The 16,116-nt window shown below is 40.1% G+C and overlaps 3 protein-coding genes across 3 annotated transcripts in view; all 3 read left to right on the top strand.

Annotated features, from left to right (window-relative positions):
• Positions 1 to 16,116, top strand: part of LOC128615528 (NACHT, LRR and PYD domains-containing protein 12-like) — a 298,796-nt gene that overhangs the window by 192,834 nt on the left and 89,846 nt on the right. The window contains exons 23-25 of the mRNA XM_053637702.1: positions 11,831 to 12,004; positions 13,391 to 13,564; positions 15,203 to 15,376. Coding sequence (XP_053493677.1) covers positions 11,831 to 12,004; positions 13,391 to 13,564; positions 15,203 to 15,376 — 522 coding nt within the window. The remainder of the gene's footprint in view (positions 1 to 11,830; positions 12,005 to 13,390; positions 13,565 to 15,202; positions 15,377 to 16,116) is intronic.
• Positions 1 to 16,116, top strand: part of LOC128615529 (NACHT, LRR and PYD domains-containing protein 12-like) — a 69,806-nt gene that overhangs the window by 7,848 nt on the left and 45,842 nt on the right. The window lies entirely within an intron of this gene.
• LOC128615305 (NLR family CARD domain-containing protein 3-like) lies at positions 2,622 to 4,834 on the top strand. Its single transcript, XM_053637262.1, has 2 exons — positions 2,622 to 2,819; positions 3,061 to 4,834. Exon 2 carries the CDS (start codon positions 3,119 to 3,121, stop codon positions 4,832 to 4,834), a length of 1,716 nt encoding a protein of 571 aa, XP_053493237.1. The 5' UTR covers positions 2,622 to 2,819; positions 3,061 to 3,118.

Below are 16,116 nucleotides of genomic sequence, written 5' to 3'. Positions count from 1 at the left end.
CTACTGATAACTAAATTGTCCCTACAGGTGACGGACTGAATCTCTGAATTTCAGGACACATTATCTGTTCATTCTGAATTATGTCCTCATGTTCTGTTACAACCATAATGACCATATACAGTCCCCTCCACAAGTATTGGAACAGTGAGGCCAATTCTTTCGCTTTTGCTATACACTGAAGACATTTAGGTTGGAGATAAAAGATGAATGAGACAATAGATCAGAATTTCAGCTTTCATTTCCTGCATGATAAGGTGCCATGTTCTAAGTTATTTATCACATCTAGATGTAAATAAAGATAAAATCTAGAAAACTTCAAATTAAAACGGTCTCACATTTTTTCTCCAGGTCCACAATGTTGGTGATGTTGTATTTAGCAGTGTGTTTTCTAAATATTAATGCCCTTACTACAATAATTTTTTTTCTCCAGTTTTATTTTTATTGAACATTTCTGCTGAACACGTCTACATGTCTGCTGAACAACACCTTTTCTGTTCTCTCCTCCCCTCCCTTTCCCGAATATTCCATTGAGAAGAAAAAAAAAACAAATTGAGCAACACACAGAAGTAATATGCACAGGTTTTTTCTTCTTATACTAACAAAGGAAAACAAAATTAAAAGTAACCCCCCCCCCCCCCGGCTCATCATGGCTACCCAATAACTGTCGCTGGTTATATAGTGTAGGGAGTTAGCTCGGGGGAAGGGCGGAGCACAGACCCACAAGAGACAGGTTAGAGTTAAAATGGGTGTTTTATTCGTCCGAGTGTGAGTTGTCTGTCGTGAGGAGGTGAGAGTGTGTGAGTGCGTGGGGTTTCGTGGGGGTGTGGCTGTCGTTGTCGTTGGGACCTTCTCGAGGGCGTGGTGGGATTCCCGAGACGTGGGCGTGGGTCTCCCGTGCCGTCATCCACCGTTGCATGCGATCTCACCACCCGGCGGTCTCGTCCGCGCTCGCACCTTCGGGGAGAGAAGGAGATGGAGGGAGGGAGGGAGGGAGAGAGAGAGAGAGAGAGAGAGAGAGATATTAGTGATTGGAGTGAGTATACCGTCGTGCTCAATGTTAGCGTGCCGAAATGCCGCTGAAGAGCACGCACAGAGTCTGTCTCTTCGCTGTCGTTTCCTCCGCTCTCGTACGGCCGGAAGCGCGTCCTTTTATCCTCCTCTGCCGTCGCCTGAGTGGTGGAATTTTCCCGACGGACTCCCCAATCACCGGCCGGTGTAGCGTCAACAGTCCCGCCCCACTGTGTCGGTCCTTCCGGCTGACGGTGTGTTTGGTACGAGGCTGTCCGCTTCGTGCCGGTGCGGCTGTTGGAGATGGAGCGACTTTCTTATTATGTGCGCCGGCTGTCGGTCCGTCGCGACAATAGATATTGTAAGACCCAACAACAGGCACAAAAATTTAAGTGGGAAGTGTCTGTAACTCCATAAAGTATACAATAAAGGGATGCCATTTATAAAAAAAAAACTTGTCCGTACAACCCCTCATCGTATACCTTATTTTCTCGAGTTTTAGAAAAAACCTCACGTCCTTTATCCACTGGGAGATAGATCGGTATTTAGCAGACTTCCAGTGCAACAGTAGGGAACGTCTTGCTATAAGGGATGTGAAAGCAATAACATCCTTTTGTATCGAGCTCAATGGAACTGAGTCATCAGGAATCCCAAATACAGCAATCAGTGGACAAGGCTTTAAATCTACCATGAGAATAGTGGACATGATGGTAAAAAAAAACAGTCCAAAAACCACGGCGATCAGGGCAGAAGAAAAACACATGGCCAAGATGGCAGGGAGAGCCATGGCATTTATCACACCTGTCCTCTACATCCGGATACATCACAGAAAGTCTCGACTTGGACAGATGGACTCTATTTAAAACTTTGAACTGTATAAGTCCAAGACGAGCACAAGAAGTGGTAGACTGTAAGAAAGGGAGATTGCTCAACAATCTATTAGCAAATTCCACATCATCAAAGTTTGGAGCGTATACATTTACCAACAATACCTGTCTTTGCATTAGAGTACCAGCAGCTGTAATATATTTACCGTTCACATCAGCGATAACGTTAGTGGATGAAAACTGTATCCTTTTGTCAATTAAAATAGCAACCCCTCTTGCTTTGAATTAAGGTTCGAGTGGAAGACTTGACTCACCCAAGGACAGTGTAACCTTTGATGATCTTTAATACGTAGGTGAGTCTCCTGTAAAAATACTATATTGGAGTTTAAACGTTTCAAATGTGTAAAAAACCTTAGATCTCTTGACAGGATTACCCATACCTCTGACGTTCCAACTAATAAATCTTAAAGGCGTGTCTGTCCCAGCTATGCTGGGATCCATATTACTACTAACCATTTAAAGAAAGTAAACCATAGGAATAGAAATAGCCAATTAGAGCCGAAGCTTGAGTGCGGCGAAGTCAGGGATACCGCTCGGCAACGCGGATGCGGATTCAGGGGGAGAAGGGGGCTCGCTTGCGGCGTGCATCCTAGGCCTCAGTCGTGTCTGAATGCTACCACGGGTTTCGTGTTCTTTCCAGACATTTTAACGAGCCACATAGTTAAAAGTGCAAACAAGGAAAATAAGTGGAATAAGTCAAAATATATTATATGACCAAGAAGTGATAATTAATTACAATTTTAATCGAAATCAGCAGGATCCTCCAACTTTGCGTCTTACTCCATCGAACTCCGAATTCGAACCCCCACTACAATTGTTTTTAAAGTGATGAAAGTTATTGTCTTTAACAGCTACAGTTTTTATTCCCAGTGTTCTACAGAAGTCAGGAGACAGAAGAGAAAAGAAGATCATCACAGCTACAGGGTAAGGTCAAACCCAACAACATGACTGTGACACTGACACACTGGTATTATAAACATCTCTGCTGTTATTTCCTGCAGAGTGATTAGATTATAGAAAACATGCTGTAGAATAAGGCAAATACACAGTGAGAACATCATAAAGAATGGTTATCTGTGGTAACCAGTCAGAAAAAAATGTGATCTTAAACTCTAATAATTAGACCCCATGTCTCACCATGTCTTCCTACTTCACCCTGTCACAGACACGACCCAGAACCTGCTGCTGTAAATGACTTCCAGAAAAAGTTCAAATTAAATCTGATGGAGAAATTTCAGTGTTTAAATGGAGTGATGATAAACCCGGAAAACCGAACACTCCTGAATGAGATCTACACAGAGCTCTACATCACAGAGGGAGACAGTGGAGACGTCAATAAAGAACATGAGGTGAGACAGATCGAGGCAGCATCCAGGAGAACAACAACAGAGGAAACGCCAATCAAATGCAATGACATCTTTAAGCCCTTATCTGATCAAGACGGACCCATCAGAACTGTGCTGACAAAGGGAGTCGCTGGCATCGGAAAAACAGTTTCTGTGCAGAAGTTCATTCTGGACTGGGCTGAAGGGGAAGTAAATCAGGACGTCCAGCTCATGTTTCCACTTCCTTTCAGAGAGCTGAATTTGATGAAGGACCAGAAACTGAGTCTGATGGATCTCCTTCATGTCTGTTTAAAGGAGACAAAAGAAACAGAAATGTCCATTTTGGAAAAGGTTCTGTTCATTTTTGATGGATTGGACGAGTGTCGTTTTCCTCTGGATTTCCAGAACACAGTGAGAGTGTGTGATGTAACTGAATCAGCATCAGTGCATGTGCTGCTGATAAACCTGATCAAAGGGAATCTGCTTCCCTCTGCTCTCATCTGGATCACCTCCCGACCAGCAGCAGCTGATCAAATCCCCTCTGAGTGTGTCCATCGAGTCACAGAGGTACGAGGGTTCAGTGACCCACAGAAGGAGGAGTACTTCAGGAAGAGGATCAGTGATCAGAGCCTGGCCAATAACATCATCACACACCTGAAGTCATTAAGAAGCCTCTACATCATGTGCCACATCCCAGTCTTCTGCTGGATTTCAGCCACTGTTCTAGAGAGAATGTTGGATGAAACAGAGAGTGGAGAGATGCCCAAGACTCTGACTCAAATGTACACACACTTCCTCATCATTCAGACAAACATCATAAGAGAAAAGTACTCAAAGAAGCAGGAGAGTGATGAAGAAATGCTTCTCAAACTGGGACAACTGGCTTTTCAGCAGCTGATGAAAGGCAACCTGATCTTCTATGAGGAAGACCTGAGAGAGTGTGGCATTGATGTGAGAGAAGCAGCAGTGTACTCAGGTGTGTGTACGCAGATCTTCAGAGAAGAGTTTGGACTTCACCAGAGTAAAGTGTACTGCTTTGTTCATCTGAGCATTCAGGAGCATCTCGCAGCTCTGTATGTGCACCTGACATTCATGAAGGAAAAGAGAAATGTTCTTGAACAGAGTTGGGTCTTTAAGACAATTTCAGATGTCCTCAAGAGTGCTGTAAATCAGGCCTTATACAGTGAGACTGGACATCTGGATCTTTTCCTTCGTTTTCTTCTGGGTCTCTCACTGGAATCCAATCAGAAACTCTTACATACCTTAGTAACACATACAGGAAGTAGCTCCCGGACAGGAAAGGGGGACACAGTACAGTACATCAAGGAGAAGATCAGTGGAGATCCCCCTACAGAGAAATCCATCAATCTGTTCCACTGTCTGAATGAACTGGGGGACAATTCTCTAGTGGAGGAAATCCAACGCTACCTGAAATCTGGAATACAAAGTGAACTCTCTTCTTCACAGTGGTCTGCTCTGGTGTTTATCTTACTGACATCAGCAGAGGAGCTGGAGGAATTTGACCTGAGTAAATATATCTCTACAGATAAAATAACAGATTGGATTCTTGAGAAGGTGATGCCTGTGATTGCAGCATCCAGAAAAGCAATGTAAGTAAAGCTGAATAGAACTGTTCTACTGTTACAGTGTTAAGAGAACAGATCAAATGTCTTAGCTGTTCAGATCAATCTAACTCTTCATGACACTTTAGACTCTTTCTTTTCTCCTATTAATAACATTTTAGATTAGACTCTTGCTTTCCCATTTGGTGTCCCGGATCTTATACTCCATGTTTATACAATGTGTGTGTGATGATGTACGCAGCTGAAAACTCCCACCAAGCCGAATCTGAACAGCTCTGACTGTGTGGGACTTTTGTCTAACTGATGTCTGTGCTTTTGAAACTGAGAAGTTGCAGTGAAAGCTTTGAGGACTTGTTTGATAATTTGCATTACTGTTCGTTCATTATGTATTATTTCCTTCAGTATCAGGTGTGATACAATTCAAAACAGTGGTTGGTCAGCTCTGGACTCAGTGCTCAGCTCAGAAACCTCCAATCTGAGAGACCTGCATCTGACTGTGGATACACTGCATCTGACTAGGAGTGATCTAGGAGACTCAGGAGTGAAGTGTCTCTCTGCTCTACTGGAAAATCCTCACTGTAAAGTAAAAAATCTGAAGTAAGATCATCTCTCTGAGAGACACAGTACTCACTAAAAGCTGCAGTTAATAGTTGTGTACAGTTCTGTTTTTTCAGTTAAATCAGTACAACATACAGAACAAATATATTAGTCATTAAACATATCACTTGTGCATTAAAGTAATAATTAAATACACTTAAATACGTGTATAAAAATACATTTAAACAGAGATTTTAAAAAACCCTGACTCGTTACTTTTAACATAAACCATCAATAGTTTTACACCATAATTGGTCAGTATTAATAATATCTTGTGATTGGACAAGAGAAGGGAGACAGTCCAACATAACAGACACATCATCTTTACAGTAAGTTTTAAACCAAGATGAAAATGTGTTGATGAAGAGTGTGTCATTGTGTCTCTGCAGGTTGAGTAATTGTGGTGTCTCAGATGAAGGCTATGCTGCTCTGACTTCAGCTCTGAGATCAAACCCCTCACACCTGAGAGAACTGGATCTGTCTCTGAATAAACTAGGAGACTCAGGAGTGAAGAGTCTCTCTGCTGGACTGGAGAATCCTCACTGTAAACTGGAGAAACTAAAGTAAGACCTGCTCCTCAGTAAGACACATTCTCTAATAGTGAGACTGAAGCAGGGGATTTAGGTTCATCATCAATGTCCTGAGGAGGAAGATTGTTTCTTTTCACTGCACACTGATGATCTGTTAGAGTCTTTGGGTCAGATGTACGTATGTGAGAAGCTGCAGCACAAAACGTGACTTGATGCGACTGCAAAGTGTCTAAAATTACTGTGAAATTTACTACAACACTGTAACTAATCACACAAACTGCAGCTCAGACACAAACTAAATACACTGTGTGTGATGCAGGGTTTAAATGCAGCAGGGAAACGGTGCAAATGATCTCAAAACATAGAATTTATAAATTAAAATGAGAAGTTAATGTCAGAACTGAAAAGGAAAAAAAAATATGAAACATTTGATTTTTAATTAAAAATTGAGTCACTATGGAAAGGGTTGCCAGATCTGCTTTACAGAATCAGCCCAATGGACTTCACTGTAAATATATCAGTCTCGTACTTACTTACTTTTTTCCCTCTGGGGAACACAGACCACTGACGACCTTCCACCATCTTTCACAGTTGTTCTCTAACCTCTCCAGTTGTTTTCACTCCTTTAGACCTATCAACACCCAAAGTATTATTTTAATGACTTTGGGGGTCATTTATCGATCTTTTAGTAAAGTTGTGTGTAAATGTTTGCGTGAGTCAAACCCAACTGAAATTTTCCACCGGATTTACAAAAGTCTCTGAAAGTCTGATTTTGTTCGTACTCGCTTTAATGATTAGTTTTATTTGTCTTAATTTATGGGTTTATATTGGCTCACTTTTAAAATATTTTAAAATAAATTCCATTAATGTGAAACATCTGGTTTTCACAAATGTTCTCAGTGGTGCTCTTAGACCCTGATCTAGTGAACTAGCATGAGGATGTGTTTTTGATAGAAACTCCAAAGAACTTCTATGGCTGCATTTACACTACATGCTTCAAGTGTCTCCAATTCCGATTTTTTCCTCCCATGCGTCACAGATCGGATATGACCCATGAACTTGTAAGCAGGAAAAAAGCACATGGATTCTAGTATTCTCAGATCCGATTCAGGCCTCAATCTTACATGGAAACAAATCTGATATGAGTCGGATACGTGCATTTGCGTCTGCCGTGTAATCAGACAGATCGGATATTCCCCTGACGATGCGAGTTGAACGTCATTGAAAAAGCGACAGTGGAGAATGACGTCAACTCAGGTGGACACCAACCGTGAAAACACAACTCTCAACAAGGGCTCTCTACGTTTTTCTCTGCTTAAGAGACCGGTGTTTTTCTGATCTTTAAATATGCTGTGGAAAACAAAAGCTTGTATTATATTTTCGTCTGCGTCCGTTACAAATTGCGCCATTTTTACTTTCTTTTCGGCCAAAGCTTCCGGTGACATCTACCTCGGGTTGTTTCACGAAGTGTATAGTGTAAATGCAGATATCGGATATGGGTCACTTTTAAAAGATGTAAGCGGGTCGTCAAGACCTGCAGCGTAAATGCAGCCATAAAGTCTCTCTGGATAATGGAGTCTGCTAAACACTGTAAACATGTTAAAAATAAACAATTTAAACTCAACAGGATATTCAAGATATAGAATTACAGTAATCCATGCAAATTATAAGTTAAGGCAAAATACCAAATTTTTGGTGTAAACACTCGTACAAACGATTTACACACAAACCCGTTCATATCCAGTTTTATAAATGAGGCACATTGTTAATTAGAATAAACAGATGATATTAAATCCTCATGTCATTCTGAATAATAAAATCCCACACATCATCTTTAAAGTAATGAAAATGTGTTGATGAAGAGTGTGTCATTGTGTCTCTGCAGGTTGGATTTTTGTGGTGTCTCGGATGAAGGCTGTGCTGCTCTGACTTCAGCTCTGAGATCAAACCCCTCACACCTGAGAGAACTGGATCTATCTAGGAATAATCTAGGAGACTCAGGAGTGAAGAGTCTCTCTGCTGTACTGGAGAATCCTCACTGTAAACTGGAGATACTGGGGTAAGATCATCTCTCTGAGAGTCACATGACCTGCTCCTCAGTAAGACACATTCTCTAATAGTGAGACTGAAGCAGAGGTTTTAGGTTCATCATCAATGTCCTGAGAAGGAGGATTGTTTCTTTTCACTGCACACTGATGATCTGTCGCAGAGTCTTTGGGACAGATGTACGTACAGTGCATCCGGAAAGTATTCACAGCGCTTCACTTTTCCCACATTTTGTTATGTTACGGCCTTATTCTAAATTGATTAAATTCATTATTTTCCTCAAAATTCTACAAACAATACCCCATAATGACAACGTGAAAGAAGTTTGTTTGAAGTCTTTGCAAATTTATTAAAAATAAAAAACAAAAAAAAGCACATGTACATAAGTATTCACAGCCTTTGCTCAATACTTTGTTGAAACACTTTTGGCACCAGTTACAGCCTCAAGTCTTTTTGAGTATGATGCTACAAGCTTGGCACACCCATTTTTGGGCAGTTTCTCTCATTCTTCTTTGCAGGACCTCTCAAGCTCCATCAGGTTGGATGGGGAGCGTCGTTGCACAGCCATTTTCAGAACTCTCCAGAGATGTTCAATTGGGTTCAAGTCTGGGCTCTGGCTGGGCCACTCAAGGACATTCACAGAGTTGTCCTGTAGTTACTCCTTTGTTATCTTAGTTGTGTGCTTAGGGTCGTTGTCCTGTTGGAAGATGAACCTTCGCCCCAGTCTGAGGTCCAGAGCGCTCTGGAGCAGGTTTTCATCAAGGATGTCTCTGTACATTGCTGTATTCATCTTTTCCTCAATCTTGACTAGTCTCCCAGTTCCTGCTGCTGAAAAACATCTCCACAGCATGATGCTGCCACCACCATGCTCCACTGTAGGGATGGTATTGGCCAGGTGATGAGTGGTGCCTGGTTTCCTCCATACATGACGCTTGCCATTCAGGCCAAAGAGTTCAATCTTTGTTCAAACTTAGGTCTGAGAGTCCTTCAGGTGCCTTTTGACAAACTCCAGGCGGGCTGTCATGTGCCTTTTACTGAGGAGTGGCTTCCGTCTGGCCACTCTACCACACAGGCCTAATTGATGGAGTTCTGCAGAGATGGTTGTTCTTCTGGAAGGTTCTCCTCTCTCCACAGAGACACGCTGAAGCTCTGTCAGAGTGACCATTGGGTTTTTGGTCACCTCTCTGACTAAAGCCCTTCTCCGCTGATCGCTTAGTTTGGCCGTGGTGGCCAGCTCTAGGAAGAGTCCTGGTGGTTCCAGACTTCTTCCCTTTATGGATGATGGAGGCCACTGTGATCATTGGGACCTTCAATGCTGCAGAAATGTTTCTGTACCCTTCCCTAGATCTGTGCCTTGATACAACCCTGTCTCGGAGGTCTACAGACAGTTGGTGGACTTCATGGCTTGGTTTTTGCTCTGACATGCATTGTTAACTGTGGGACCTTATATAGACAGGTGTGTGCCTTTCCAAATCATGTCCAATCAACTGAATTTACCACAGGTGGACTCCAGTCAAGTTGTAGAAACATCAAGGATGATCAGTGGAAACAGGATGCACCTGAGCTCAATTTTGAGTGTCATGACAAAGGCTGTGATTTCTTATGTAAATGTGCTTTTTTTCTTTTTAATAAATTTGGAAAGATTTCAAACGTACTTCTTTCACGTTGTAATTATGGGGTATTGTTTGTAGAATTTTGAGGAAAATAATGAATTTAATCCATTTTGGAATAAGGCTGTACCATAACAAAATGTGGAAAAAGTGAAGCGCTGTGAATACTTTCGTGATGCACTGTATGTGAGAGCTGCAGCACAAAACGTGACTTGATGTGACTGCAATGTGTCTAAAATTACTGTGAAATTTACTACAACACTGTAACTAATCACACAAACTGCAGCTCAGACACAAACTAAATACACTGTGTGTGATGCACGGTTTAAATGCAGCAGGGAAATGGTGCAAATGATCTCAAAATATAGAATTTATAAATTAAAATGAGAAGTTAATATTATAGAACTGAAACGGTAAAAAAAATTATTAAACATTTGATTTTTAATTAAAATGGAGTTATTATGAAAAGGGTTGCCAGATCTGCATACAGAAGCAGTCCAATGGACTTCAGTGTAAATTTATCAGTCTCATACTTACTTACTTTTTTCCCTCTGGGGAACACAGACCACTGACGACCTTCCACCATCTTTCACAGTTGTTCTCTAACCTCTCCAGTTGTTTTCACTCCTTTAGACCTATCAACACCCAAAGTATTATTTTAATGACTTTGGGGGTCATTTATTGATCTTTTAGTAAAGTTGTGTGTAAATGTTTGTGTGAGTCAAACTTAGCTCAAATTTTCCACCGGATTTACAAAAGTCTCTGAAAGTCTGGTTTTCTTCTTACTCGCTTTAATGATTAGTTTTATTTGTCTTAATTTATGGGTTTATATTGGCTCACTTTTAAAATATTTTTAAATAAATTCCATTAATGTGAAACATCTGGTTTTCATAAATGTTCTCTGGTGCTCTTAGTCCCTGATCTAGTGAACTAGCATGAGGATGTGTTTTTGATAGAAACTCCAAAGAACTTCTATAAGTCTCTCTGGATAAAGGAGTCTGCTAAATGCTGTAAACATGTTAAAAATAAAAAATTTAAACTCAACAGGACATATATAAAATTACAATATATAGTTTATACATTTTCATTAATCCATGCAAATGATACAATTTGAAGTTTATCAAGACAAGGTTTACATCGTTAGTCTGGGGCTCAAGCTGGGAAATGTGAAGAAAAGAATTTCCCTGTGCTGTAATGTATATGTGATAAATAAAGACTTCTTCTTATGTATAAATGTACACACACTCAGGAGCACGAGTAGAATACCAATGAACAGGATTTTCATGAATACCAAATTTCTTGTGTAAACTCTCGTACAAACGATTTACGCACAAACCCGTTCATATCCAGTTTTATAAATGAGGCACATTGTTAATTAGAATAAACAGATGATATTAAATCCTCATGTCATTCTGAATAATAAAATCCCACACATCATCTTTAATGTGATGAAAATGTGTTGATGAGTGTGTCTCTCTCACCGTTTACATGGACAGCAGTAATCTAATTATTGACCTTACTCTGAGTAAGATAATAATGTGATTAAGGTGTTTACATGAGTCGCTTTTAGAATACTCCTGTCATGTTCTCGTTTTACATGTTCTAGAATATAATTAGATTAACAGCCTGCGTAATTACGTCACCGCGCCACGCCGTCCGACGTCCCTCCAGAATCTCACGTATTAACATACGACTCCTCTTCGTTATGGTACCGTATACAGTTTTGGGTGTTTCATTTTTAATTTTATGAACGCTTGAAGTGCATTTGATAATTTGTCATGCTGTACGTGCAAATAGACAACTGCTTGTAGCCGTGTGTTGCGTCACAAACCGCATACTTACTGTCTATATAATTGCTGAGATACATGTATTTTTCCCCACTACAGGCCTATAGTAGGCAAGTATGCGGTTTGGGACGCAGCCTTACTCTTTTGTTCGCCGTAAAATGTTGAGCACTGCCGTGTGTGATCGTGTCCTGTCGCAAACTGCGGTGAAAACTCGCACAACGTTCATATTGTGATTAAGGTGTTTACATGTCTGTAATGCACGTCGATAATGCGACTAAAACAGGAATACTCCACCTGTCTTAATTCGATTATTGCTTACCTTGAGTATGACCTTAATCAGATCAAGGTAATTAAAAATTGCTGTTTACATGGTAGTTTCTTAATTAGAGTATGGTCTTAATCGGGTTAAGAGTGGATTATTGTTGTCCATATAAACGCACTGATTGTGTCTCTGCAGGTTGGAAGATTGTGATATCTCAGGTGAAGGCTGTGCTGCTCTGACTTCAGCTTTGAGATCAAACCCCTCACACCTGAGAGAACTCAATCTGTCTCTGAATAAACTAGGAGACTCAGGAGTGAAGAGTCTCTCTGCTGTACTGGAGAATCCTCACTGTAAACTGGAGATACTGAAGTAAGATCATCTCTCTGAGAGTCACATGACCTGCTCCTCAGTAAGACACATTCTCTAATAGTGAGACTGAAGCAGAGGTTTTAGGTTCATCATCAATGTCCTGAGGAGGAAGATTGTTTCTTTTCACTGCACACTGATGATCTGTCATAGAGTCTTTGGGTCAGATGTACGTATGTGAGAAGCTGCAGCACAAAACGTGACTTGATGCGACTGCAATGTGTCTAAAATTACTGTGAAATTTACTACAACACTGTAACTAATCACACAAACTGCAGCTCAGACACAAACTAAATACACTGTGTGTGATGCAGGGTTTAAATGCAGCAGGGAAATGGTGCAAATGATCTCAAAATATAGAATTTATAAATTAAAATGAGAAGTTAATGTTATAGAAGTTAACACGTCAATACATTTTATGTGTAAAACATTCAATAAATAATTTTTAATTAAAATGGAGTTACTATGGAAAGGGTTGCCAGATCTGCTTTACAGAAGCAGCCCAATGGACTTCACTGTAAATTTATAAGTATCATACTTACTTACTTTTTTCCCTCTGGGGAACACAGACCACTGACGACCTTCCACCATCTTTCACAGTTGTTCTCTAACCTCTCCAGTTGTTTTCACTCCTTTAGACCTATCAACACCCAAAGTATTATTTTAATGACTTTGGGGGTCATTTATCGATCTTTTAGTAAAGTTGTGTGTAAATGTTTGCGTGAGTCAAACCCAGCTCGAATTTTCCCCCGATTTACAAAAGTCTCTGAATGTCTGATTTTCTTCGTACTCGCTTTAATGATTAGTTTTATTTGTCTTAATTTATGGGTTTGTATTGGCTCACTTTTTATATTCTTTAATAAACTCCAATAATATAAAACATCTGGTTTCCACAAATGTTCTCAGTGGTGCTCTTAGTCCCTGATCTAGTGAACTAGCATGAGGATGTGTTTTCGATAGAAACTCCAAAGAACTTCTATAAGTCGCTCTGGATAAAGGAGTCTGCTAAACGCTGTAAACATGTTAAAAATCAACTGTTTAAACTCAACTGGATATTCCAGGTGTAATATTACAGTAATCCATGCAAATTATATGATTTGAAGTTGATCAAGTCAGTGTTTACATTATTTAGTCTGGGGTAGTGGTGGCTCACCGTTAAGGCTATGGGTTACTGATCAGAAGGTTGGGCCCTTGAACAAGGCCCTTAACCCTATCTGCTCCAGGGGCACTGTATCGTCTGATCCTGCGCTCTGACTCCAACTTCCTAACAAGCTGGGAAATGTGAAGAAAAGAATTTCACTGTGCTGTAATGTATATGTGATAAATAAAAACTTCTGAATAATATAATGAAAATGTGTTGATGAAGAGTGTGTCATTGTGTCTCTGCAGGTTGTGTAAGTGTGGGGTCTCAGTTGAAGGCTGTGCTGCTCTGACTTCAGCTCTGAGTTCAAACCCCTCACACCTGAGAGAACTGGATCTGTCTCATAATAAACTAGGAAACTCAGGAGTGAAGAGTCTCTCTGCTGGACTGGAGAATCCTCTCTGTAAACTGGAGATACTGAAGTAAGATCATCTCTCTGAGAGTCACATGACCTGCTCCTCAGTAAGACACATTCTCTAATAGTGAGACTGAAGCAGAGGTTTTAGGTTCATCATCAATGTCCTGAGGAGGAAGATTGTTTCTTTTCACTGCACACTGATGATCTGTCAGAGTCTTTGGGTCAGATGTACGTATGTGAGAAGCTGCAGCACAAAACGTGACTTGATGCGACTGCAATGTGTCTAAAATTACTGTGAAATTTACTACAACACTGTAACTAATCACACAAACTGCAGCTCAGACACAAACTAAATACACTGTGTGTGATGCAGGGTTTAAATGCAGCAGGGAAACGGTGCAAATGATCTCAAAACATAGAATTTATAAATTAAAATGAGAAGTTAATGTCATAGAACGTAACACATTAATACATGTTGTGTGTAAAACGTTCAATAAATAATTTTTAAATAAAAATGGAGTCACTATGAAAAGGGTTGCCAGATCTGCTTTACAGAATCAGCCCAATGGACTTCACTGTAAATAGATCAGTCTCATACTTACTTACTTTTTTCCCTCTGGGGAACACAGACCACTGACGACCTTCCACCATCTTTCACAGTTGTTCTCTAACCTCTCCAGTTGTTTTCACTCCTTTAGACCTATCAACACCCAAAGTATTATTTTAATGACTTTGGGGGTCATTTATCGATCTTTTAGTAAAGTTGTGTGTAAATGTTTGCGTGAGTCAAACCCAACTCACATTTTCCACCGGATTTACAAAAGTCTCTGAAAGTCTGATTTTCTTCGTACTCGCTTTAATGATTAGTTTTTTTTGTCTTAATTTATGTTTCTCTTCTTTTTTTTCTCCGCTTAAGAGTCCGGTGTTTTGCTGACTTTTAAATATGGTGCGGGAAACAAAAGCTTGTATTATATTTTCGCCTGTGTCCGTTACAAATTGCGCCATTTTTTTCTTTCTTTTCGGCCAAAGCTTCCGATGACGTCTACCTCGGATTTTTTCACGAAGTGTGTAGTGTAAATGCAGATATCGGATCTGGGTCACTTTTTAAAGAAGATGTAAGCGGGTCGTCAAGACCTGCAGCGTAAATGCAGCTTAAAAGGTGTTCTGGATAAAGGAGTCTGCTAAATGCTGTTCAACATGTTAAAAATAAACAATTTAAACTCAACAGAATATTGTAGATGTAAAATTTCAGTAATCCATGGGTTACTGATCAGAAGGTTTGGCCCTTGAACAAGGCCCTTAACCCTATCTGCTCCAGGGGTGCTGTATCATGTCTGATCCTTCACTCTGACTCCAACTTCCTAACAAGCCTGAAATGTGAAGAAAAGAATTTGACTGTGCTGTAATGTATATGTGATAAATAAAGACTTCTTCTTATGTATAAATGTACACATACTCAGGAGCACGAGTAGAATACGAATGAACAGGATTTTCATGAATAGCAAATTTCTTGTGTAAACGCTCGTACAAACGATTTACACACAAACCCGTTCATATCCAGTTTTATAAATGAGGCACATTGTTAATTAGAATAAACAGATGATATTAAATCCTCATGTCATTCTGAATAATAAAATCCCACACATCATCTTTAAAGTAATGAAAATGTGTTGATGAAGAGTGTGTCATTGTGTCTCTGCAGGTTGTGTGAGTGTGGTGTCTCAGGTGAAGACTGTGCTGCTCTGACTTCAGCTCTGAGATCAAACCCCTCACATCTGAGAAAACTGGATCTGTCTGTGAATAAACTAGGAGACTCAGGAGTGAAGTGTCTCTCTGCTGTACTGGAGAATCCTCACTGTAAACTGGAGATACTGAAGTAAGATCATCTCTCTGAGAGTCACATGACCTGCTCCTCAGTAAGACACATTCTCTAATAGTGAGACTGAAGCAGAGGTTTTAGGTTCATCATCAATGTCCGGAGGAGGAAGATTGTTTCTTTTCACTGCACACTGATGATCTGTCAAAGAGTCTTTGGGTCAGATGTACGTATGTGAGAAGCTGCAGCACAAAACGTGACTTGATGCGACTGCAATGTGTCTAAAATTACTGTGAAATTTACTACAACATTGTAACTAATCACACAAACTGCAGCTCAGACACAAACTAAATACACTGTGTGTGATGCAGGGTGAAATTCTTAAAGAGGAAATTTTGTTCTGTTAGTGAGGATTCTTTCAGTATGTCTGTGTCTAGCTGCTATGAACTGGGTTGCCAGATCTGTGTTACAGAAGCAGCTGAATAAACAAGCAGTATTAAGCTTATGCAGTTTTCCTCAGTAATGAAAACACACACACACAGACACTGCACTAAAATGCATTAAAAATGCATCAAAATGTTGTGTTTCATCAAAAATAATGAGTGATTTTTAAAATGATTTCACTTTGATAATAAAACAGGGTCTAATGTTCTTCCAAGTCAATGGAATGTGTGTAAAATAACAGACAAACACATTCTGTATAATAAAACAGTCAGACTTGTTCTTGTCAGTACTGAATAAACCATTTAAACATTCAGTCTCTCATGCGCTCTCTCTCTCTCTCTCTCTCTCTCTCTCTC

This window comes from Ictalurus furcatus, chromosome 12, assembly GCF_023375685.1.
Source record: "Ictalurus furcatus strain D&B chromosome 12, Billie_1.0, whole genome shotgun sequence".
Lineage (NCBI taxonomy): Eukaryota > Metazoa > Chordata > Actinopteri > Siluriformes > Ictaluridae > Ictalurus > Ictalurus furcatus.
This window is presented reverse-complemented; position numbering and strand designations above follow the sequence as displayed.